Source organism: Pectinophora gossypiella, chromosome 2 (assembly GCF_024362695.1).
Source record: "Pectinophora gossypiella chromosome 2, ilPecGoss1.1, whole genome shotgun sequence".
Lineage (NCBI taxonomy): Eukaryota > Metazoa > Arthropoda > Insecta > Lepidoptera > Gelechiidae > Pectinophora > Pectinophora gossypiella.
The window spans coordinates 9,439,415-9,466,946 of NC_065405.1; the positions used below are offsets into that span (position 1 = coordinate 9,439,415).

The 27,532-nt window shown below is 36.2% G+C and overlaps 1 protein-coding gene across 3 annotated transcripts; it reads right to left on the reverse strand.

The window, feature by feature from the left end:
- Positions 1–4: 4 nt before the first annotated feature.
- LOC126377659 (long-chain-fatty-acid--CoA ligase ACSBG2-like) lies at positions 5–27,451 on the reverse strand. Of its 3 annotated transcripts, none has more exons than XM_050025477.1 (15): positions 27,299–27,451; positions 19,381–19,477; positions 16,332–16,536; positions 13,923–14,057; positions 12,475–12,676; positions 9,861–9,962; positions 8,811–8,960; positions 7,165–7,274; positions 6,626–6,766; positions 6,326–6,391; positions 4,678–4,896; positions 2,445–2,679; positions 1,380–1,520; positions 613–738; positions 5–361 (listed from the first exon to the last, which is right to left on the reverse strand). In XM_050025477.1, the coding sequence occupies exons 1-15, from the start codon at positions 27,326–27,328 to the stop codon at positions 164–166; spliced, it is 2,157 nt and encodes a 718-aa protein (XP_049881434.1). In that variant the 5' UTR covers positions 27,329–27,451; the 3' UTR covers positions 5–163. The 3 variants fall into 3 exon arrangements, with proteins under 3 accessions (XP_049881434.1, XP_049881436.1, XP_049881435.1); XM_050025479.1 differs by lacking the exon at positions 27,299–27,451 and adding an exon at positions 26,882–27,118; XM_050025478.1 differs by lacking the exon at positions 6,326–6,391.
- Positions 27,452–27,532: the final 81 nt, after the last annotated feature.

Consider the following 27,532-nt stretch of genomic DNA (forward strand, 5'->3'; position numbering starts at 1 on the left):
AGAGTTTCCTTAATAAAAATAATAATTTTATTCGTTACAAAAATATTTACATATCTCTTTAAGTAGCAATCACAATTCCGACGCACTAATCCCTAGTTGAGCAATAAGATTACTTGTGTATAGTCTACAACAGCCCTTTCTCTACATGCTAAGGTTATAAAAATCATTCTTTGTAGAAATCTTCTATGATGTCTTTGTATTTCTCGTAGACTACGTTCCTCTTAATTTTGAGCGTAGGTCCTAATTCGCCACCGAAGAGAGACAAATCCTTAGGCAGAACGGCGAACTTTTGAATCTTCTGCGCGTTCGATATAGCTTGTTTGTTGGCACGCGCCAGCCCGGCTTCTATGGCCTTGTATACCTAAAGAACAAATTAAAATATTGCAGAATTTTACACACGTAACATAGTAAATGAAGAATAAAGCCGTAGATGATAAACAAAAAGTTATTAATACTCGTAGCAATATTTTAATGGAGAAAAATAATATTCGATTAAAATATTGCTATAATCAAAACGTAAAGGGGCCGATTTCTTTTTAATTTTGAAGAAGGCAAGGAAAGCGTCTTCTGAATAGTTGGTAAGTACTCTTATTAAATTTTTGGTCTACTTACAAGAGGATCTTTGGTGTTTACAATTTCGCTAACGGTGGTAGCCTTGCTGCCGAGACTCGCCACCCACTTCTTGGCTTCAGGGTCCAATTGGTCTAGCGGTTCGCCAGTCTCCGAGTCTACTTTTGACTGCAATACAATAATATATATTTTTTTATTTATGTATATTTTTTTATTTTTCACTACCTAACACATTTGACTCGACCATTATAAGCGGCGATACAGCTCACCACTTATCACGTTGGTCTCACAAAAAGCTTGGTGAGGTGTGGGTACTTAGTTCATCTTTTGATGGATGTACCTCAGGTTGTAAATTACGATTAATTAAGGATAGTTAACATTTGCCGTTTTGCGACAATAGCGTTAATGCAATCGTGTTTTGTTACAATGTTGATTTGGTACTTTCAGCGATTGTATCTTGGGAAAACTCTTGTCCCGCCTTGACATATCACGAGTTAGAATCCCGTCCTACACCAGGATAATTATATTGACTTTTTTTTCTTTTTTAAGAGTTTTTCTGTTAGTATAACGTACAAAAACATGAACTCGGGGGTAAAAAGGCCACTTTTGATGAATCATAATATGTTCCTATTATGAATTGAATTGCAAATCGTAAAATGGCCACTTATGGATTTTCATAATTCAATTCATATTACGATATGAATTGCCCATTTGACAGTTCTCTATTGAAAGTCGTAAGATGGCCAACTTTAAGATGAATAGCAAACGTCAAATAGCTGAATTCTTAGAAGTTAGTCAAGGATCCTTACCTTGATGGTGAGCAGTATTGATAGGAACTTGCGCCGGTCTCCAATGAGCACGGCGTATCCGATGTGAATGAGCTCAGCCAACACTACCTGTTCGATCAGTACTGGCGCTATGTTCTCACCGCCAGCTGTGATCAGTAATTCCTGTTGATAAGAGAAAAAAATAATTTATATAAACTTATTTTTTTTACTGTGCTAGAGGGCACATAAAGCCGTTGGTCCTATTAGCCGTAAAACAGCTCCATCAACCCGCAGTGGAGCACCGTGGTGGTGGAGTATGCTCCATACCCCCTCCGGTTGATTGAGGGGAGGCTGGGACGTGATAGGCTGTTTTTGTGTATGTTATGTTATAAGATTAAAAAAAACCTAATGCCTAATGAAAACTGGTCGTGTCAAATTTCCATATTAGGTAAGCGGATTTCGTGAAAGGGGCAAACGCTAGGGCGATGATGACAAGGTTTAATGGACTGGAGTTTTAAAAGATCCTCATTTCAATTATAAACAGGGGGTTTAAAAAGACCACATCAAAGCAATTCATCTAAACAGCAATATTGCAATTTGACTTGCGCATATTAAAGTAAGTGCGCACTGTCAAATACAAATACCAATATTGCTTCGTAGGTGAATATGTTCATAATGACCTGTTTACGTCTCCTGATGGGGTGAACTTATTTAAGTTCAAATTCACAACTCTTCGTCCGTTTATTATTATGCCTCATCATCACCTCCCGTAGACCTAATCTGTAGATTTGACTGGTACGGTTTTTTACAGAAGCGACTGCCTGTCTGACTTCTAAACTTGCGATGGGAAAACCAGCCCAATACAGGTTAGGTCACATACCTCCGAAAATGCATTTCTCGGGAATGTGGGTTTCCTCACGATGTTTTCCTTCACCGCTGTGCACGTGATAATCATTTATTCCAAACATGAATTCGAAAACAAATTCGACAATCATTGATTTAGGCCTGTGCTGGATTCGAACCTGCGACCTGTGTTCTTTATTATATTCCTATTAGCGTTATATTTCCTCAATTTAGTATTTAGAAATCTTTAACGTTTTCTTTTACCTTTATTCTCCCGGTAATGTACAACAAGTTGTTAGTGTCGAGTCTGCCGACGTCTCCGGAGTGTAGCCAGCCGTCGTCATCGATACTTCCTTTAGTCTTCTCTTCATCATTGAGGTATCCCATGAAGACATGTCGGCCTCGCATCAGGATCTCACCCGGGCCGTTCACGCTGACAGACCCGTCGAATTTGGTCTCTGTGCCGTCCAGCAGTTCACCTGCCGCGTCCAATTTGAATCTGAAACGGAAGATGATTGTTCTCTATTGCAAGATATATTTTTGAACTATAAGATAGCACACGGCGAAACCGGCGAGCACGCATGAAGTCTTTGATGAGAGTGGAAAAAACGAAAACCAATGGGAAATGGAAATGATCTTATGTCTGTTTAAAAGATCATACATACATAAACAGCCTATATACGTCCCACTGCTGGGCACAGGCCTCCCCTCAATCAACCGGAGGGGGTATGGAGCATACTCCACCACACTGCTCCACTGCGAGTTGGTGGAGGTGTTTCTACGGCAAATAGCCGGGACCAACGGCTTAACGTGCCCTCCGAAGCACGGAGTCATCTTACTTGTTCGGACAATCTTGGCGATTCAAGCCTGAAAAGTCCTTACCAAACACAGGACAGTCTCACAAAGTGATTTCGACAATGTCCCCATCGGGAATCGAACCCGGACCTCCAGATCGTGAGCCTTACGCTCTAGCCACTAGACCACCGAGGCTGTTTAAAAGATCACAGGATGAAATTAACAGCTGTTCATATACAAGGACATCGTAACGAATACTGAGGGGGATGGTTCAGACCATGATTCTGAGTTGATATCAAGTGGATTTTCCTGTCGGAGAATTTATGAAAATTTTAGTGTTATTTTAAATTATTTTCCGTTCCTATACTTTTGTGACGGAAAATACCACTTGATATCAACTGAAGCGCGGTGAAGTTTTACATTTTACATTATAGTTACTTATCAGAAATATAAAGATTGTTCAGTTCAATACAATGAGGTTAGGTAGATGACAGTAGTAGCGTAAATATCGTGGCCATATCATAGAATTGATCATTTCATGAAATGATCGACCATTTCATGAAATGGTCGTATTTCATGAAATAGAACAACATTCGTTGGCCACATCATGATGTGGTTTGGCCAGATCAGTGAACACAAAACGTTTAACGATATGACCAACTAAATGCATGATTACTTCATGATATAGCCAAACGTTAGCGATCATATCGTAAAATAGTAACATTATCCACCGGTAGTGGCGCTGGTGTCGCTTTGTTTATGTTTTGCATAATGGCGGCGGACAATAATTATTCTTGTGTGAACGCGAATAATACGAATAATAATGAGCAAATACAAGATAAAAGTGCATTGAAGCAATGTTTTGACACTAAGGTGAAAAGAAAAACTCGTATTAACAGTAGACAGCAACTTTATTTTTATTTTTAGGTTATATGGCAAATAATGAAGGTCGAGTGACCACGCTACGTAAATCAATGGACTATTATTGGATTTCAAAATATGATATAATTAAAATTGCGAATGAAGAGATATTAATTTTAAAAAAGTAAAATATAGACGATCCTACTGTCCGTAAAGTTTCTTTTTTTGACGTGACTTATTGTAGATATGCCGCAGATGGCATTAACTACTTAAAACAGGATTCTATTAAAACGCATAAATGTTTTTGTCATAATTTAAATTATCATAATCCTTTTTTATAATTTTTACAAGGCATAACAGTAGGTTAGGGTGCGGCGGGGGTGGCCCTTGGGCCACCCCTACGCCGCCAGTATGTTTATCTTACACACGAAAAGTATACTGAATGATGACCAATGGCATGAAATAGTGTCAAAAAATATGACGACAATGACTTTTTAATTGACTTTTAAACATTTTTGTACTTTGTACTAGAGTAATACATTATTTCCTACCTTATTTCGCGTTTTTATTACACCACTTATCATGGACACCCTACATTAATGATATGGCCAAACGTGGATGGAAATATCATTAAACGCTGACGTTTAAACGATATGGTCAATTGAAGTTGGCCATTTCATGAAATACGACCATTTCATGAAATGGTCGATCATTTCATGAAATGGTCAATTCTATGATCTGGCCACGACATAAATATAAATTACTTACGTATAGGTATACTATAAAATAACGCCTTATATAATGTTTAAAGGGCTGTATATATCTTAATAAAGTAGCTCACCTGGGGTATATGCTAACAGTGTGTGCGCCGGCGGCTTCACTCATACCGTAGGCGTCCATGATAGGTATGTTTAGGGAGAGAAAGAATTTCTTGATTTCGGGAGAGAGCGGCGCCGCGGAGGTCACGAACGTGGAGCACTGGTCCAGACCCAACGAATCGTGCACTTTGTTGAACACTAACGAACACGCCATCTTGTAGCCGCATCCCGTGCCCTCTTTCCTATTGTAACAATTTTATAAATTAGTAGGTAACAAAAACATTCCGTTGATTATAAACTTATATATATCTTATAGTCACCGAGCCAAGCGCAAATTTCGCCAGTCCTAAACACTGAAAATAGTCCACTTTCGTGAGACCAGCTGACACATTTGCCATCATGCTATAATTTTAAGCTAGCAAGATTTTGGGTTCGCCCAAAACCGTGAGGGTGGAAGGGGAGGCCTTAGCCCAGTGGGACAATATAGGGTTAGCTATAATTTAATTTGATTTTCAATTGGGAGACGATGACTGAAAAATATTTCGAAATTATTGGACCACAATATGACTTCCGTTCCGATTGTAGGGAAGACGTAAGCGTAAGATATATTTTTTGTGAAATTTTTGTACGGCTAATTTAGGAGGAGTAGTAATTCAGACTGGCTTTTGCGAAAGTTTCTTAACTTCAACAATCGCAGACCGAGCGCGTTTACCGCTGCGCCACCACTGGGATGCGCTGTGGATGGGTGACCACAAAAAAAAAAAGTTTTCATCTCGAGCTCCTCCGTGCTTCGGAAGGCACGTTAAGCCGTTGGTCCCGACTGCATTAGCAGTCGTTAATAACCATCAATCCGCACTGGGCCCGCGTGATGGTTTAAGGCCCGAGCTCCCTATCCATCCATAGGGAAGGCCCGTGCCCCAGCAGTGGGGACGTTAATGGGCTGATGATGATGATGATGAGTAATTCAGAAACGGTCATTTCAGGTATATAGGGGCCTTAATCTATTCTAAGATAAGTTTTCTAAAACTAAACCGTTTGTATGGAAAACGTTGCGTCTTAATAAGATAATAATTTGTTAATACAAATAGCCTCCGATAAGAGAGAGGCAGAGTAAATAATATGCAATCATAATAACCATTGTGATCCAAAAACATCATAATATCATGTCTGCTCAATCAGACATCGTGCTTTCAAAACACTTGGATTAATAGTACCACGTGTTTTGAAAGCACAATGTCTGCAATTTTAAACTCCATTGAAAGCTTGCAAAACATTTTTTGCATAACAATTAGGAACAGATAATTGATTTAGTTTTAGTCAGATAGACGGAACTGTTTATTTGATTAATAATTATATTGAACAATGTCATATGGGTGTTATGCTAGAGATTAATAATACGTGGCACACTATGAATGTTATATCGGATTATTATCTGAGAAAAACAACATAACTTGTAATAGAAAATAAACTAAATGGATTATCTAATAGGAAAATGTTATGTTAACATGATTCCAAAGGTGTTTTCAGATTCTCGTACGATGTGACTAAGAATGTAAATATATGTAAACAATGAAGAGTTATGTCTAACAAATTCAACTGGTAACTAAAACATGGGAAATAGTGAAGGCAAACACTGTGAAACTACAACATCAGAATTTCTCTGTGACATACCAATAATTGATCAATTCAAGAGTGCCGAAGTCTATCGGGAGCCTTCTTGGATCAGCTTCTAACGCTCTAGTTGAGAAAATAATTATATATAAATATATTCTTATAGGATCTTAGATTTTAAGACATTATGAGATATCATATTTTCTTTTAACGTCCCAAATAATTCCTATTCTTGAAACGTAAAAACTTACTTTATAAAAATAAACAATGTAATTCAGAAAAGATTTAAAAAATCTGTGATAAAAGTACCATTCTCCAATCTACACATTTAATTTTATGCCTTAAAATATAACAACATACCCATTAATCCTGGCTAGATGGTGTTTCAGCCCCTTATCTTTCGCCCACATGGCGATGTTCCGTTTTAGGGTCCCGCTGGAGGCTCCGACTGCCATTATCTTTTCGTACATCTTCTCCCATACTCGCGGCACGGCTAAGAATCTGTTTAAAACATTTAAAAAGTAAGTATTAGCAATTTTTTTATAAACAATAATGTTGTTTGCTTAACAACTATTGAAAAAATAATTTACCAGTCTAGGTATATATAATTTTGGTGATAAATGTCTAGCTTAAAACGCTCTTATTTAAAACAATGGTAATTGTGTTTTTTAGTCGTTAATTAACATAGGTACCTCATACAAAACTGGATAGCTACTTATTTGTAATAACTTTTCAATTGTTTTTTCCAGACATGTCATGGACCTCTGGCGGACCAATCTGACACCAGGATTGGTAAGGTTGATCATCGACCTCACAACCCACTCGACAGACGAAGACTATGTAGGTATGTATAGGTTTCCTTATTAGTTTTCATTTGGCGTAGAAGAAGAAAGACTGACCTGGTTGGCCGAACTTCTCTAAGAGTTTCGACAAGGCTGCCTTTGAGTGCGTCAGGTTTGGCGAAGTACACAGGTATCGCATTCGACAATGTCGTGTAGATATCCACCACCTGAAACAACATTTTTCATCACCTAATTAAGGTCTGGAATACTGTGCCCGCGAATCTGTTTCCCGGTAAGTACAATCTGGGCCCCTTTAAGGCAAAAGTGAAGCATGTCTCATACTCGGCCACTTATCATCAGTAGAATTGGGTAGTTTCCTAGGTCAAAGATAAATTATGAAATTCCGATTACTAAATACAGACAGATCTAAAGGTGACCACGACAAAAACGTTTTCATTTTTCTATTTACATAAACTGCCTATATACGTCCCACTGCTGGGCACAGGCCTCTCCTCAATCAACCGGAGGGGGTATGGAGCATACTCCACAAACGCTGCTCCACTGCGGGTTGGTGGTCCATTTTTCTATTTAAGTAACTTATTTATGAATTTTGATAAAGAACAATATAATAATATGTGCAACATTTTATCACGTTTTTCTATGACGTCCCAGGTTGCTTTTTCATACATATCCCATAGTAATTTCGTGTTTTGACGTTTAGTAAAAAGTAACTGATTTGACTAGTTGAAAACTAGCCTATTGTAGTCAAATGCTTGCATATCACCCATAAAAAACCTAAGGTGTTCGATAAAACCACTATAAAATGTTGCACAATTCGCATTGGACTATATCGTCAAAAAATCTGTGTACAATATGAAAAGTAAATTGGCGTAACGATTACGAAAGAAAAAGTTGCGCAATGTAGTGAAGTTTTGAATTTCCGTATGAACTTGTAAATGCTAGTAGGTATAGGCTAAGAGCTATATAAATGCCAGTATTAGCTGTGTTGGGGTTAGTAGGTCGAGGTCGCGCCATGCTTTTTAATTATTATATTTACCTACCCAAAGCCGCACTACCTGCAAAAGCTTCGCGTTGACCAGCTGTCCTTTCTTAATTTTGCTTGGAAATTTTACGATCGATATTATTGTGACTTGTGGCATAAGAATCTATAATTTGTAACGTGTCCTAACCCCCCCTGACACCAGAGTTGATCAGGTTGGTCTTCTAACTCACGACCCACACGATAAGAAGAAGAAGAACGTGTCCTTAATTTTATCATACTTTTATAATGTTTCTGTAGAACTATATGTACTTATTGTAGATATTGATAATATTATTTAGTTTTTTATCTATGTAATTATGACTTCTATGCTGGACTGAATATCCTAGGATTACTTAACGGGAGGTCTCGGCCACGATGTAACTAAAATTTGTGAAATAAAGAATTTTTTTTTTTTACTGAAATAAAGTAAGTCTTAAGTAGTCTTACTTTTAAGTTTATCTCTTTCCCAGTCTGCTGGAAGAGATTTTTACGTTTGTCTGTCTTGTGTTAGTCTAATTGTTTTTATATTCTGTTCTGTGTACAATAAATTGTTAAATAAATAAAGAAGATACTGGTCTTCGCGGGCACTTACTATCGAATGTGTTTGCAATTTTGATTTTGATTGAGTACTTGAAGCTCTGACCACCCCGTCAAAGATAACGGGCGTGGATTTATGTATGTATGTATGTCTAAAGTATAGTAACACGTGGTTTTCACCTACCTGTGCAGCGACGTGACTGAGTGGGAGGAAAGAGACCATTCTCTCTTGGGTGGGTTGGACATCTCCTACTCTCTCGCCGATAGAGTGCGCGTCCCATGTCAGGTTGTCATGTGACAACATCACCGCTTTCGGTGGACCCACTGTTCCGGACTGCAAGCATAAAAAAGTGTTATTTGGCAATTTTTCACTAACACAACTGGCTGGACCATTAAACGGCGACACGGCTCACCATCTATCTGGTCTAACAGAAAGTTTGGTGAGGTGTGGTTACTTAGTTCATCTTGTGATGGCTGTACCTCTTAGTCGTCAGCTTACGTTATGTTTATTTAAGTAGTGAAGACAAGCTCTATTATTTATTATTTGGTTAGAAATAGTGTCGGTAAGCAAAGAGTCAAAGAGTGGGTAAAAGAGAGAGAGAGAGACAGCAGGTCATTCGAACTGGTTGATGATTCCTTAACCAATTTCGACTATAGTGTCTTGTCTGTTCTCACTTTTACTTGTGACTTTCAATTAGTAAATACTTGGATATTATATTAGCTTTTTTTAAATATTTGCTACGACCAGGTCATTACTTCATTCATCATCAGCCGTACGATGCCCACTGCTGGGCATAGGCGTCCCCCAAGGATCTCCACGACCAGGTACCTACTATATTTTTTTAGTAGGTCAATACCTACATTATGCTGTGTGAACTGAGTCGGGCCGGCTGTGTCCTCGTGACCCGTTTCCTTTCACCATGCCAGTCATTATTAGTTGTAGCAATTTTCTCCGTTCGAAGTTGGAACTTCAAAACAATATTGTGACTTACTGAATGGGTCGTTACTAGGTACCATTCATCACCATTAATTTCACCATTCTTGTCTATCAAAGGGGAATTTTGTGATTTCCTTATAAGACACGACGTTCGTCTTCTCTTTAACTTGTTCCATGTAAAGCTCTCTTTTCTCCCAGCTTCCCTTTTATGACGTTTTCAATAAATTCCTCGTGTCTTATTAATTGTCCAATCATCTTTCCTAGTAATTTATATCTACAATATTAGTCGATACTTACGGTATATACAAGTGTGCAGCATTCGTTGATCGATATACTTTTCAGTATGTTGTCCAAATGTGTGTCCGGTTCTTTTCTGCCCATTTCCATTATTTGCTCCCACTGTAAATTAATGTTATCACAATTTTAATGAACAATTCGATTCATGTTTGAACAATTATAGTAGAAAGGGAAACATTGAAACTTGAAAGTGTACTTAAGTACCTATTCGTTTGTAAAGAGGGACTTTTCAGTCTACGTTCCTCAAAAACAATATAGATGGCGCTGTACAGATTTTTATCCTTCGTTTATCCTTCTAATTTCACGGATAACAGACACAGGCATCTTTTATCTTTGTTTTTGTTTATAAAAGATGACCCTTTTTATTAGAAAGAAAGAAACATTACGCCCAGGCACATTTACATCTTCCACTCATTATTATTCTGATCAAAATACAGAAAAGCGATATTGGTAGCGACATAATGTGATCTAAAAAACAAGCAAAAATTTTTTAAAAAATATATATGCTACTGCCATTACATTGTATTTTGTAATCATTATGTACCCGAGTAATGAGAAAATAGGTAATTATCGCGTTAAAGCTGTACAATGCCATTTTATTGTTCTCGAGGAACATAGCCTGGATATACCCTTATTTCTGCATGCGTTTAAATTCTTCTTCTTCTTAAAAATAACGACTGATGTTTTACAGAAGTTAGAAGTATCTATTAGCACATATAACAAATTTTCTCTGTTATTATATAAAGTAGGTACATTGTATATATCTATTAAAACGTTTAATATGCAAATGACATTGACAAACCAGATACGTGTGTAAGTAAACTATTTACGCTACTCGTAATCTACAGATATGCAAAGTTCAAGGTGTTTTCTATTAAGTACATCAAACTTATTTTTTTGTACGTATTTTTTGTAAGAAATATGTTATTGTTTTAGTCATTTACTTAAATGTGAATAGAAACTTAGGAGTTGGTATGCAAAGTCCAGCTTCCGGTTAAGTAGTTTAATAATGCTATTTGAGGTAAAACAAACAAAAAACGTCCAAATCGTGAGAAGACAAGTTACTGTCTCATTTGTGATTTTTATGTGAAACAATGGCCCCAATTCCAGTACACATCATATAATTTTGTTTTAACTTATACTTACCTGTCATTTTCTTATCCACCGAAAAGCAAAGGGACAAATAATCGACAGGCATAAAATAAACACACGTAAATTTTAGGTAGAAATCTAAAACAATCCTCTAAAATGTTTATATTAGTCAACGTGAAACGAGTTGCATATTAGCGAGATGCTTATTTAATTCGCCCGGGATTCATTTTTTTTACAGTTGTCAGTCTCCCGTCCCTTTCCTTTTCGCCAATAAGAAAATGACAGGTACTTATAATTAAAATAAAATTAGGAGTTGTCTGCAGGAATCGTGACTAATATATGTCCATATACTTATAGATACCAAGAAATTAAAAAAAAAAACATCCTACAATACGTTTGGCACGTTATATGGGACATGCGTGATCCCTTATCGCGTTAGAGTAAGCACTTAATTTACGAGCCATTAATCATTTGACCATTTTGTCCTCTAAAGAGTTATATCACATCTCTATGCGTTGATAAGGTGCTGGTAGGCGCATGCGCACTCACGCCTAATTTGTATGGACAGCGTGTGGTATGGCGCAGGTCTCGGTCAGGGACCCAACTTGTACTGAGTGACTGGTGACTAAGCACTTCCTTAGCGCTCTTTGCGTCTGACGTACATTACAGACAGATAATATTTTTAGTGCTAATAGCCGTAGCAATAGTGTTTAGTGCGTGGCTTGATATTTAAATTAATTAATTAACTATATACGTGGTAAGCAGTAGGTACAAAACTTTTCCTTACTTATCTCTTTTATGCGAGTTCGCCTGACCTGTCACTTGGCAGATTAAGATTAAATTCATTCTTATTACTTAGGTACATTATCAATTTCGTATACTTTATACTGGAATGCTTTGCAGAAGTTTACAAGCTTATACTGCAGTTTCGTATTCGTACCTACTATATATTTATTGATATTGTATTTATTATTATTATGTCATAACACCCTATTCCTCATCTTATAAACTTGAGTGTGACTTGCGTCTATATTTTCAATCATCAATGCTTTTGTTATTCGAAGACCTCTCATTTGACATAAAAACAAAAGCTAGAGAGAACTTATCAATGAAATAGGTTAGGTGTCATAGGACACCGCGCCCGAACGCGGTTCGCGGTGAAGTGGTTGCTTTGGCTTGTAAGTAATTCGCTAATCCCTCGCCGGCGCCGCGCTGCACCGCTACAAAATCCGAGTCGCGCGAGAATCTCTTGCATCCGTATTTTCTGATGTTAATTCCAACTTTCCTCGACTACGTCTTCAGTTCAGGCGACCTCACGGTTTTCCTCGAACTCAGCCCAAAATCGATATTCTAAGACGGCGCCTCGACCATAACTCGAGTTTAGTACAGTATGGCGTAGTATTTTGTTGACTCGACCCCAGTGAGTAAAGCCCTCAAGTCGAGTCAACTTAAATTATGAAAATGCTCAGAGCTAAGGCCGAGTCGAGTGGATATCATAGAATACGGGTGTTACTCTACTTACACTGTATACTCCAGGCAGGGATGTGTCGACGGTGCCCTCCCATTGTATCACAGCTTTGAGGTGTTTGAGTCGGCTGCGTACTGACAGGATTTTGTCCAGCTGTTTCTTGTCCTGCACGGCGCAAATGTTAGCCCGCGAGGACTCGAGGCAGTGGTAGCAGGCTTCAGCCGAATTCGTCGTGTAGATACCGGCTGCATACCCACTGGCAAAAATAATATTGTATAATAACCTGCCTTTGATAATAGAATAAGGTATGCAGCCCCACCAGCGGCTGAGCTAGGGCGTCGACAGACGTCGCACACACTGTGTAATACGAGGTTTTTTGTACGAAGTGTCCAGTGTGTGTCTTGACGTCACTTGATTTTTCTTAGAGTATAGCTTGTTGTGCGCGGCTCACACGTACTTACGTATTTAATTACGTTGACTCAGATAGAGCCTTTCTGATCCTTTAGTCTGTATTGCAGTAAAAATAATTACCCTTTTGATCCTATGACGCTTTGGTAGGTAACCTTTGATCTATAATGGCGTTAAAAGAAACTTGTTTTTCCTTAAGTAAGTATTACAAAGTCCATCATAATTATTATTAATAATGACAATTATCATGATACTTAAGTCATTATTCCTTTCGAAAAATAATGAATGAACTCATTCTGGCTAAAGATGGCTATCACTTGAAAGTCGTGCGGTTTCTTGTTATCAGCTACAAATAAATAATGAGTATTGTTAAGAAGCATTAATAATCATAATTATCTTACAGATATTTCTTTCCGATTACTTACTATACGAAGAAATGATAAAACTATTTCCTATATTAGTGCGTGATTAATATTTCGGATGTGATTTAATAATATTTGTTATTCGCGTATATATTATGACTAATATATTAACGTATTTTCCGCTACTTTTTAGTTATTTTACTTTGATAAGCGCCGCGCGCCGTGGATGAACGTCATCAAATGATAGTAAAATTTCTGAAAATATAATGTTGGATGTAGATTAGGTAGATTTTTTATAATTATAAGGTTTGAAAAACACTTTACATGGTATCTAAATAAATAAAAGTACCTACTTACAATCAGATTATGTTGTTACTGTTAAACGCGTTTGGATCGTAAAAGCTTGCAATATCTTTTATTATGTTGCCTTTAGACTAAATGGAAAATGATTTATAAGCAAGTGGATATTTATTTCATAGATTACCCGCGCAAATTTCCGATTTTTGTTGCACAGAATTAATAAACTTTCTGAAAAAATAGAAATCTTTACACACTATATATTTTTTTCGCTCTTGATACAATCAGTCGATCAGTCGGTATTCGCCGCGCTGGGTAATAGTAGATACCTACTCTTGACCCTTACCTTTCTTTAAAAAAAATGGAATTGGAACTGTCTTTTCCTCATTATGTAAATAAATTAGTATGTTTTTTTTATATGAAACCCTGACTTACCCAGCATGTATAGCTCCGAGATCCGCCAGGAACCATTCTTCGGAGTTGAAGCCCATAATGCATACCGAGTGGTAACGCTCCAAACCTAACTTAAGAAACGCCTTGGCAACAGTGCGGACTCTCTCTTGGTATTGTCTGAAATAGATAGAAATGAATATATATATAGACGGCGATACGACTGACCATCTATCACGTTGGATTAACAGAAAGCTCGGTGAGGTGTGGGTACTCAGTTCAAATTACGATCGATATCCATCTCCTCACCTCTGACTATAGAATAAGGAATAATACTCCATTGGAATATAGTCGTGAGGCTTAAGTTGTGTGAAAAAAACAATATGTTAGTGTTGAATAGCAACGTAGATGATTGACGGTACCTACCCTACTCACAATCAATTAATTCGTGTTAGTAAGTTAGTCATAGGCCTCAAGTACCTACCTATGTACTATAAACATGCATTAAGTTTAAAGCAAGTATATTCATTCGGCCGGGAATCGAAGATATTTTTTTGTACTCATAGAATACGTAACGTACCTACCTGTTTTTATTGGGAATAAGGAATGAGATAAATCTGTGGCTAGTATGGGTATTTTTTTCATAAAAGGTGATCATCATATATCATTTGTAATATACCAAGAATACACCTATTCATGTTAGGTACGTGTATGCTTAGTGGATTTTTACGATACGCCGCGATAAGCGGCGTTTATCGCACAAAAGTAGATAAACAATTGGAACTTTGAAACGAGTTAATTACCCAACAAAGATAAAATAATTAATAAATTTAATCACAAAATTATAACTTCTGTTGTAGGTATTGTCTTTTTTTCCCACGATCAAATGATAGAGTCATCGATTTTGAAATTGCGAACCTTGGGAAAATATGCATAAAGTACTTATATTATAACATGTATAAGCTCAAATGCTTTGTGATATAACTACGCTATGCGGATAAACTACACAAGTACCTGAATAAAATATATAATACATATGAATACAGGTAGGTATATACGTATAGGTATATTTTTATGATAAAAATGCATTATAAAATTGTCAAAAACTTAATTAAATATAGATACTCTATCATACTTATATTATGTCATACATCGTGATTGCAAAGTGTGATATAAATGCTACCATATCATACCATGCCAACCATAGGTACGACGATATATGCTATGCTATGCTAGTACCAAATGTTGACCAGTACCTACTTACTAGGTAAATTTTAATACTGACCTTTGTAAGTATTTTGGGTTTTTTATATGTTTTATATTTAAAACATGTATTATGTATTTAATAGATAAGTTGACAGGTGATGTTGATAAATCAATTTTAAGAAACGACATTTTTATCAAGTGCGTTGACTCATTTGTATATCGACGAAAGTCCGCAATGACCAATGAAATCATCATCATCATCAGCCCATTAATGTCCCCACTGCTGGGGCACGGACCTTCCCTATGGATGGATAGGGAGATCGGGCCTTAAACCATCACGCGGGCCCAGTGCGGATTGATGGTTATTAACGACTGCTAATGCAGCCGAGACCAACGGCTTAACGTGCCTTCCGAAGCACGGAGGAGCTCGAGATGAAAACTTTTTTTATTTTTGTGGTCACCCACCATCGGAAGGCAAGAGGGAAACCACTGCCCTATTTTTCCCTAAAAAGTAGCATGGAGAATGCTACACCGACAAGAGCGTGGCTCTTAAATTGATGATGATGATGATGTGTTCACCCATCCTATGCCCGGCCTTTGCGAAAGTTGCTTAACTTCAACAATCGCAGACCGAGCGCGTTAACCGCTGCGCCACCGAGCTCCGCAATGAAATACTTAATCAAAATATACTTCTAATAACATCATAATCATATATACTTACTCTATAATATATATCATTATTATAAGTAGCCTCAATTAACCGGAGGATTATGATGGAGCGTACTCCACTACGCTGTTCCACTGCGGGTTGGTGGAGGTAGCCGGCCAACGGCTTAACGTGCTTTCCGAAACAAGAAGTCATCTTACATTTTTGGACCATCAGGTCCACTCAACATAGCATGCATAGGACATTTTATCTATAGTATTAATGAAGTCAGAAAGTTCGCGTGATGTTGTTTTAAGGAGTGTTCATAATGTTGGTAGGTATGTGGACGGAGTTTTCATTTACGTTCAACACGCACTTTTATAATTAGGTACCTATACTTAGGTACTTAGAAACTGGATAGAATAAGGCCATAATATGTTATAAAATGTTAGTTTAAAACAATCTTTATCGTGTATCCTTTATATTCTTCCCAACAATATTTACATATAGGCTTTAGCATCGATACTAACTACGTGCAAGTCTTTACCATCAAAATAACCAATTTAAATCTTAGGGAATAGGCAGACGGAAGAAATACTCACCTGTAAGTGATTTTGTGCCATTTTCCGTCTTCCTTCTTGGCGGCGAGCGCTATGGCGTCAGGGTATCGCGCCACGGTGCGCCGGAGCAGGCCGGGCACGGAGATCGGAGGCTCCGCCCCGACCCCCCGAGTCATCACCCGCAGTTTGACATGGCCCCCGGGCTGGCAGTTTATAAAGCCGTCTGCCGGGACCACCTGATCCGGACCTAGGCAGGAATATTCAAGAAAATATATCATTCACACTTCTTATAAAACAATTTTGTTACACTGCTATTTTCTTTTTTTTTCAAATGGCATCGCTGCTAATTTATCTTATTTGCCATTATTTAGTATATTTTTAACATTTGCTTTACATTTATTTGTGATTGTTGATTTAACTGACATTTCCTGGCAAATAAAAGAGTTTTCAGGAAAGAGTAAGTATTTTCAAGATGATAGAGATATTTTGGTTTTGGGGGTTCCGTTGACTTTTTTATACTATATTGCGTGTGTATTGTGTATCGTCTGTGGATTGGAAATCCATAGTCTCTGCTTATCCCGGTGGGAAATAGGCGTGAGTTTATCCAAGTAATATGTACTGCGTGATGGACTTATAGCATCAGGGACTTCCGCGCAACAGGAAGCCCATACTGCTCTATGTCGACGGATCATTGATCGTTTTTGCAAAAAATCGACGAATTTTTTTAATGATACTTATAGTAATTTATAGTTACAAGTAATCAGGCCACCAACATTTTCTAGAGCAGCGAATCACGCCTTTTTCCTGAAGGGCTAATATGCAAAGAATATTATGGATTTCCATTTGTTTCGATCTTGACACACTTTTTTTTTAATTCACATTCATTTATTGTTGTAAGTATGTTTAAATACGAGGTCGATAAGTGGAAGATGGGAGATTGTTTCATTTAGATTTTTCACATGTAATATTTATCACAGCCTAAATTCATTACCTCCTGATAAATCTTTGGTTGATGTAGTTAACGTTTACGAGAACTGTCTAGCCGCAACTTTAGATTTTGATAATTCGTAACGAAAACTTTGATGAATGATTCAGACCATGATTATGAGTAAAATTTCCACTGCAAAAGTTTAATAGAAAATAATTTAAAACCCACAAAAAAACATGAATTTTGCGACGGAAAATTCCATTTCATATTAACTCGGAATCATGGTCTGAATCATCCCCTTCAGTATTCAGTACGATGTCACTAATACCAAGTTTTTTTTTATTTAAGAATACTTGAGTACATAATAGCGTAGAACTATGTACTTTATATTGTTTCTTTTTAATAGTCAGTTGAGAAAAGGTTGAGAACATTGAACGTATTTCATTTAAATTAGACAATAGTAATCTTTGACTCAACTTTTTTATGGAGAAACATTCCCGTATCCTCATATTCCTCCTGCAGACTATATTTCCAGACACAATAGTTAAGCAATGGGGTTTGGATTTTAAAAGAGTTTAGGCCTTAAGATATAAGGAATGTACATCACGTCATATAGTCAATCTTAGTGCGTCAAGTCCATAAACAATAAGTATTTGTTTTAGCACTACGTTGCTATATTGTGTAAACTTCAGCTTTACATAAGGCCGGAAGCCACAAATATCCGGTCATTCCTTACGGCGAACCCGGATGTTTACCATTAGATAAATAACAGTGTGTTCCTAAATTTGGTCTTCAACAAGAATATTTATTTAAGTACTTAACGTAGGTTCGTTATGATACGATACTACTTAACTAGTGTTAGATAGAAAAGAATCGATCGACCTAATATCAACTGATGACTATGCTAATGAACGTCACAGCACTAGCTTACGTACTTTGACAAGTTTGGTAGACTTAATTTTAACCGCGCATGCGCATTGAGACACTTGTAAAATGTTATTTTATTGAAATATAATCACAAATTGTACTGAACTGGTTGTTCTGTTTAATACTAAAGATGTGAAAGAGTACTTTGAACACAGCATTATACTACACTTACCTACCGATTAATCTACCAACAATCAGCAGTAATTAATTAAATAATCTCCATTTTAAATCTTATTTAGATAAATAACAGCACGTAAAGACTTTTTCAATAAACTAGTAAGATAAACGATTTCGTTACGAGTCAGCATTCGCACGCAATCGCGTAAATTCGAAAGTTGCTGCTTGTTAAATATGGAACTTTTATTTTTTTTACAAAAAACAATGTATCTCTTAAGATATTAAATAACATCTTGCCGCTTACTGAACTGTAACCACCCTTATTTCTTTCGCAAGCGGTTTCACCGGATGACAGGTACATTATGGTCAATTTTATGCACAATTAAACCATAATAATTTAGAAAACGCTTATCTAACACTCGTTATGAATATAAAATTTACTTTATACATGTTATCTTGCCCAAGAGAATGGGGAGCTATTGATAAGCTATCTAGTTCCGTGAGATCATTCACTTGTTAAGCCATATATTGTTGGTATGTTATATACAAATCTATAAACATTAAATACTCACACACACATGTCTTTTGATGTAATATAGATAGGAATAGCGGTAAATGAAGACTTGAACAATAAAAATAGACTAAAATGTAAGCAATACGTAACATTATAAACACATACCTAAAGGGTGATTTAGGAAAATTAGACTTATTTTAAATTAGGTACGGTCACGAGCATTAATATGTATACACTTTGGTACCATGTCACATTAACTTTTTTGACAAATTGAACTGCAAGTCTCACTAAATGTCAAATATGTTAGTGCGACAGAGTCCTAAAGTAGGTAAGTACATTATATTGCTCATGACTGTACAGTCGCTCCGGAAAAGGGTTTATCCCGGTGCCGAACTTGCACTAATGAGTTATTAATTTAAGTATCTTAGGTATCATTATACATGGCGATACGGCTCATCATCTATCTCGTCGGACAGAAAGCACGGTGAAGTGTGTGTCTGACTACCCCAATTGAGATATACTCGTGAGCTTATGTTCTGAGTTACACTAGAGGTCATTTGCAACTAAATAACTTTGTGCCTGTTTCTATGTTTTTTTTTACTCACCATCCAAATATTTGTTGTAGTCAACTCCATTAGGCATCTGCATTTTGTTAATTTTCACAATTTCTTCGCCGTTTTCCACTATGACTGTAGAGTTTTCCTAAAAGAAAAAAACAAGTACTTTAGATAGAAAGAACAATAAAAAAAACAGTGTAATTATATCCTATTATATTAATTGGATTGTTTTCTTGTTTATACTACATCGTGTTCTGAAGACGAACTACGCAGAATTGCGGATAGTTATATTTATACATTCCAATGTTTTGATTTGAACAAATGAAAAATAACAACAAGATGAAATAATGTAATATTAACATTGTTTTCATGGGAACTTTGTTTAATCTGGTACGTTTTTTGTCTATGATGATTAATTAATATGACTTGACTTTGTAAATATTTTTGTTGTTTATGTAGTACCGTAGGCTGCTGGCCTTACCAGTAAACCTACCTATCTTACTAAATTTATCGCACGTGGTTTAGATACGGTAATCTAAGACACAGTATAGGTTGAGGATAGTACTTATACGTACTATCCTTATTCTTAATCGACCAGTACACGCACGAATTCAAAATCGAATCATTATTATTATAATTAGTTACTTTACTTTTCCGTTGTTTTCCGCTTCAAAAGTATAAAAAAAATACGTAGGAATTCTTATCATTAATACTCTTCTAAAGATACTCCAATACCAAAAAAAGTTGCTTACAAGCATATTTTATATATGGTTTATGTTAGCCCAGACTATATCAATACCCCGTGATATTTTTATTTCTCATCCGCGTGTGATACACCTAATCGTTACGTTTCAGAAGGTGGTAGAACCTTTGGCAGGTTGTTACGACATGACAATCGCCGTACCGTGACCGAGAGAGGGCTAAGTGAACTCATTGTCATGATAATTAAATGAACGCAACGTCTGGAAGATGAGGAAACTTCCTTCACTACCGCTGAGTAGGTACCTAGCATTTAGCGTACCTTAGTACACAACTAGTAGTAACTACTAGTTATTAAATAATTCTAGACTGAAAATAGCTTATGTAACCTTCATAGTAGAACAAACATCAAGGTAAGGGTGATTATATAAGGGGAGTTAGACACCACACAATATATGCGGGTGCGCAATTAGATGTTATGGAATTAGACAAATAGAGCCACGCAAAAAAGTTGTCTAATTGCTACAAACCTGATACGTCATAATCAATGTTGATAGGTTTAGAGTACCTACTTACCTACTTAATCAGACTTATCTTTAAAAAAAATCACGGTAAGCCTTCTTCTTACGACTACCACAACCACACACAACACAATCTTTTTTTCACCCATATCTAGATACGTATACTATGTACTTAGATAGTTGTTTTAAAACATTATTCTGGAATTCTATAACTTTAAACAGTTATCTTAGATTAATTATATAAAGCAGTAGACCATCGCTGGGTTTATGAGGGTTGTATAAAGAGATAAATTACGTAGATTTGAATACATAATATGTAGTAATAAAATAATTGTATTAAATCACGCCAAACTACGAAATTAATGCTGGCTGCACACAGACCCGGAAAAGAGAATCCCGCGCCTCGGTGGACAGCTTGTCCCGCTTACGATCAAGCTAGCTATTCATGTAAATGGTTACATATCAGAAAGTCAAAAAGCCAGAAGCCAAATTATGTTTTTTTTTTATCCATTTATCCGTGCTTAGGGAAACTCACAAAAGAGAAAATTTAATTCGAAAAAAATTCTAACTCTGGCGTCGGCTTAATGACAATACATAGATCGAAAGAATTTCGCATAGACAGGAGGAGGATCCGGTGGTAATGGGTTCAAAACCCGTCCGAGTCAGAAATTTTAAAAGTACAACAAATGAAAGACCAAAATTTTAAAATGACTATGGTTATTTGACTTTGATCAGATGCTGATAAAATAACCGAACAAAGTTTGGCACATCAACATTCAAATGATAAGGGGGTTGAAAATGCCGCATCGAAGCAACTCATCTAAATTATAAGCATTATTAAAATTTGACATTTGCGCATATAAAATAAGTGCGCAGTGCAAACAAAAGTCATTAGGAAAATTGCTTTGTTAGATGAATTGCTTCGTTGTGGCCTTTTTACCCCTTCTGAAATACTGTTGACCAAATATTTTCCGTTTGGACTTCCAAATGAATTGTTTTCCAAATGGACGATTGACCAAAATATTTAAGTACTATATTTTATATCGTTAAAAGGATTATAGACTAAGTATCAACAATATTTTTCTTTTAATTACTTTTTTAATTGACAATTAGGTGCATCCGGAACTGAATAGTGCGGTGTGTAGTGATTATTTGCATACAGTGGCATGTTGTGACAAGGTAGTTTTAACAATGGACTAATAATTCGTAGGCGACGATGATTATAATTATTACTGTCGTATTACTATAAATATCGACTAATTGAAAGCGTGTACGACACGTGTGGAATAAATTGTTGCAGATACTTACAGGAATAAACATTGATGTATACTACACTTTCATTGGGAATAAATGATAACTATAAATATATCTATACATATATAACTACATATAATATATAGCGATTGATGAATGTGGAGGAAGCAAGAGAAGTGTGTCAGGATCGAAGCAAATGGAATTCTATTATAGTCTCTGCTTACCCCGGTGGGAAATAGGCGTCAGTTTATGTATGTACGTATATCATTTCACTTGTCATATGCAAGTACAAATATTTATTTTTTGTATTGACCAATAATATGACAGTACCTAAAGTAGATTTTCTCAATTGTTTATAATAATGCAAACTAAAATATTCTTCTTCAATCGTGTGGGTTTTGAGGTGGATTACCAACCTTATCAACTCTGGTGTCAGGGTAATTATTGAGCCGCCAAAGGCATCTAACATGGCTTATGTAACAGTTGACAACTAAGTTATATTAATCAGTAAGTTGTAACCGGGACTTACGGCTTAACGTGCCTTCCGAAGCAATAAAAAAATGATGAAATGTTACCTGTAGCGGTATTTGCTCGTCGACTAACCAAATATAATTATTTTCGTATACTGATACACAATCGTTGAACGAAAAGTTATCACTAAACGTAACCAAATGAATTATATAAACACATGTTATTTGTGAAGAAATACGTGGTACTGGCCATAAATTATTTATTGATCCTAGTTTATACGTTGATAAAATGCCTGCCTAGAGATAACCTCTTACGGATACAGAGTGATAAGTGATAATAAGTTTATTATAAAGTAATGCAGTACGTGTTAAGCGCAATACTCCATGTCAGACTTAATCCTGTGCAGTTTTTAATCGGACTTGTCAGTTTTTGAAAATCCACACCTCCGTCTCCGATACCGTAGACTGATCAATCACAGATAAACGAAGTTAATCGTGGAAAATAAATTGATCACCACTTATTTAGATATTTTTTTTTCTTTTCTCAATAAGTACACATGTACCGGAATTTGTTATGAATTGTTAAAATGGTAATGCGCTGGATGACCGATGAGTCAAATCAGACACTCTTTGAAAAATATAAAAACAATTGTCTATATGAATAATCTTAGATTGGCTTCTTTTTCAAGTTTAGTATTAAGCTTTTAATAATTGAGTGGATGTATCACTCAATTATTAAAAGTAATTATTATTATTATAAAAGGTTCCATTTTATGCATGCAGCGTTCTCCTCTAAGTAATAAGAAAACTGTAATTAAACATATATTTTGTATTTTTTTTTGTAATTTTTATCGTACTCAATTAATAAATAATAATAAATATATATATATCGCGTCGGTCTATAGAATAAGGCACTTTTTCCAACTGAAAACTAAAATCTGTCCTTTACAGCTGCTGGATGTAGATAGGATATTTTAACTGTAGGTTCCTTTTTTCATTATCATTATCAACACCACATCCCTAGTCGTCCTATTTAATACACAATTTATTTAAAGTCGTAACTCCGGATGTCCTTTTAAAATCGAATTGTTTAACTATTGTGTCTGGAAATATTTGCCTTAGGAAGTTTAAAACTGATGGAAAGATAAATCTTTATTTTCATATCTATCTTCCAAATCCTTTTTGTCAAGAATACTTTCTTAATACTAGCTACAGTTAATGCGTGACTAATCTTTTTAGGTTAGTAAACTACGTAACCAAACTAGTCACAGGTACCAGTTACTTTAAATGTACTTCGAATAACTAGTTTTAATTAACGCCGGTGCGTACGAGTTACTAAAACGTTCAAGAAAGCGAATCGTAATAGTTGTTGTTGCACATAGCAACTCGTTAGTACTAAAACAGTACTGATATACTTATCAGATATGTAATAATAGATGTGAAATGATATATGCTAAAATTTTATAGCAGTCTAGATAATTTAAAGTGTAAGTAACTCTGTTTTTGCGCTAAAAACAATAATAAAACGGTATCTATGTTGTAATACTCAATAACTCGCAACATTTTTTGGCTTCGTGTGTAATGAAGCTCTCACAACAATATGTAAAGGTATTCACAACGAGAAAATTAAATCTAAAAATACTGACTCGGCCGTGACTTAGAACCCACAGCTCTTGTCAAATCAGGACGAGCATGTTAACTATTATACCACCGGGTCCTCCTCCTGTCCTTTAAATATATATATTGGTACCTACTATATCTGAAATAAATTTAGTGTTTTTTTTTTTAACTTATTATTGTTCGCTCATTTACTGTATACAAAAGACATCAACGCATGTATTATTTTTCTGTAAAATGGATAAACGAAGAAAGTTGTTAAGAAAGTACCCTACTTTCTTTAAATTTAGGACAAAAATATATGAGAAAGGTAAAAATGTATAAAATAAATATTAAAATATGGATAAAATATTTGAATTTAGTTAAAAAAGTTATTAAAGGTCGAACACACAGAAACGGATGTACCTGCCTACGTACCGTAAATACTTGCTAAAAAGCATTTTACGAGTTCGCGTTTTTATATCTGCTTACTTTTCCTAAGGTTATGTTAACTTATGTTGTTGACAAGTTGTTTTGATAACTTTGACTAATTATAACCCTCTATTAATCATGTTTATCTTCGAAAGCCGAGTGAGATGACCCGAATATTGACACCGGAAAATTAGATCCTACCTACGAATTAATACCTACCATTATGAATAATAATCTATTACCGTTATAGTAGAATAAATTGGCGCCATCTACTTTTATTTATGTAAGTACTTATATTTAAAAGAGTTTGAATAGATTTTTTTTAAATATAGTTGCTATGCGTACATACATAGGAACCTAACTCACATACATAATTCCTGTTGTTAAGTTTGGATATACATTTTCGGAGGTATGTGTCTTAACCTGTATTGTGCTGGTTTTAGCTTCGCGGGTTGGAAGGTAAGACAGGCAGTTTTAAAAAACCGGTCCTGACAAATCTTCAGGTTAGGTAAGCGGACCCCTTAAAAAACGGGACAATGCTAGGGAGATGATGAGGTGGAAGTTCGGAAGTTAACTTCTGGCAACTGTGTCGGGGAGCGTCAGTTCGATTTCCAGCACGCTTGCACTAATAAGTCATGAATTTATCTTATATGCAATATTCTTCTTATTTCTTATTCTTGTTATTCCTATTTCTTATTTTTCTTATTTTCACTAATGCGTTAGTTTGCCAAATAAATAAACGGCGATATGACATACCACATATCACCTTGGTCTAATAGAAAGCTCGGTGAAGTAGGTACTTAATTCATCATGCGATGATTGGATCTCTGACCAACCCAATTGGGAGTCTAGTATAGTGTTGTATTTATTGAAAGGAATTATCAAAATAACATTGAACCACAAAAACCGGACCTTAAAATCTTCAGGATCTGAAAATATTGGTAAACTATATTTGATAACTAATGTATACCGAAGAGATAACACCGTAGATAAAAACGTAGTTACATGTTATCAATATGGCGCGATGTTGACACAACGAACTATAGTAAAATATGATAGATATTAGTAATATTAAAATAGTAACCTTCATTCATTAAAAACGTAGATCATATAATTAACTAGTGTTAAAAAAATATTAAACATGATAATAAGGTACCGAAGAAAAGTTTTTACTTTAGAAATTGCACTACTGCGTAGGTATATAGGTGTCACTATAATATGACAAAGCACCACGCCTGTATCTCCGAAGGGGTAGGCAGAGGTGTATTGTATATACCTAAAAAAAACCTACTGCTAGCCAGTAGTACACTAGTTTAAGTAGGTACAAAGATATGCGAACTGCACGATAACGATTCATGTCGCTTATCCTCCTGGGTATCTGAAGGTGTCGTAGATGTCATTTTCTAGTTGTCAGGTCCTAGGTTCGATTCCCGTTAGGGTCATATCACAAAAATTACTTTGTGGACCCTAGTTTGGTTAGGACATTACAGGCTGATCACCTGATTGTCCGAAAGTAAGATGATCCGTGCTTCGGAAGGCACGTTAAGCCGTTAGTCCCGGTTACTACATACTGATGTAAGTAAGTATTACATGGGCCATGTCAGGGGCCTTTGGCGGCTCAATAGTAACCCTGACACCAGAGTTGATGAGGTTGGTACTCCACCTCGCAACCCACTCGATAGAAGATAAATAATTTTATTTATAATCACTCATCCGTGCTTAGGGTGTTGCGGGTTCAAGTCCCGTCCGAGTCAGACACTCTTTGAGATAATTGATAAAATAAATATTAATTTGCCAAGATTGGCTGCAAGTTTTCATGTGAGTGTGGACATGAGATTTTGTATGTAGGTCAGAAGTGAGGTCCTATTTCTTTCTTAAATAAAATATTGCAAGCACTCGAAAAGCTCATAAATGGTGGACATATGTATAAGTAGATAGCTAACAATTTACTCTTCTATTCGCATGTATAGGTACCAACAACCTCGAAATTACAATAATAATATTATGAAACCTTGCTTTAAATATGTATATTAGTCAAAAAATATAGTTCATAATTGATCCTACTACTATTGTATTACTTACTAGGGCATGCAAGTATAAAAAATATAGGCAGTAAGTTGGTACGTACATATATTAACACAATCAAACACGCGTAATTGGAGCATAGTTAGGTAATTATACGCTAGGAAAATGTTTGTTTAGGTTTATAATTTCTACGACCATGGGCTGTGGAAGTTCATTCACGTGGTTGCGTTAATTTCGGCAAGACGGTCAAATAACGGTAGTAACAGGCCCGCGGCGGCCTCTACTAACCGCATTCGAATAACAAATATCTCTAACACGCAAAGTATTTTTCTTACCTACATTTTTACACAGACTGAAGGTAAACAAAACACTACTACTTCGCTTTTCGTTATAGAAGCTACATTCCTAATTTTACGCTCTAAACTCTATATTTAGCGCTTCAAACGTAGTGTTGGTATTCATGTACAGGAAAATAATGAATGATAAATTCTCTATGAATGTGGTTATACTACCTATCGACAGTTTTTAATAAAATGTTTGCGTAAATCTTACCTAGCAAATCCGTAGCGGTGGTTAAACAAATCCACCTATTTTCAGTTTTCTAAGACTGTCAGTTGCTATGTCAATTTAGAACTTGTCTGCACTTTTAGAATATTTTTTATTATCTACATATTCACGACGGATAGCGCTGAAAACTTTGCGAATGTCGCGATGACCCTGTCTAGGTCGTGACGCGGAAAATGTGGCGTGCTGCGACCGCGGCGTCGCGAGTTCGGCAGCCAACTGGCGACTTGCCCTACTCGCGGGCATTAAACACAGTGTAAAGTTCACCATTTGCGAAGAGGTGTGCCGCCTTCATGTTTCGCGCACTCTAAGCCAGCTATCACCATACCACCTTTACGCGATCAATGTGACGGATATGTCATAATAGTACCGGTAGAAAAAAATGGTGAAAGTAGTGGCACCTACCGTCTGGTTCTGAGCTTGTTCCATGTCCATGGCGCGATGTCCGGTCACAGTCCACGTGTTTGAATCACCGGCACGACGCGCCCGCGCAGACCAGCAAATGCGCGATGTTTGCACGCGCACGACGTTTTTCTCAACTGATAAACGATACACTGGCTTTGTCTAATCAGTCGTAATTGCCGCAATATTTGAAATTTATTCCTATAAGTAATATATTTAAGCCTGTACCTTATCTTT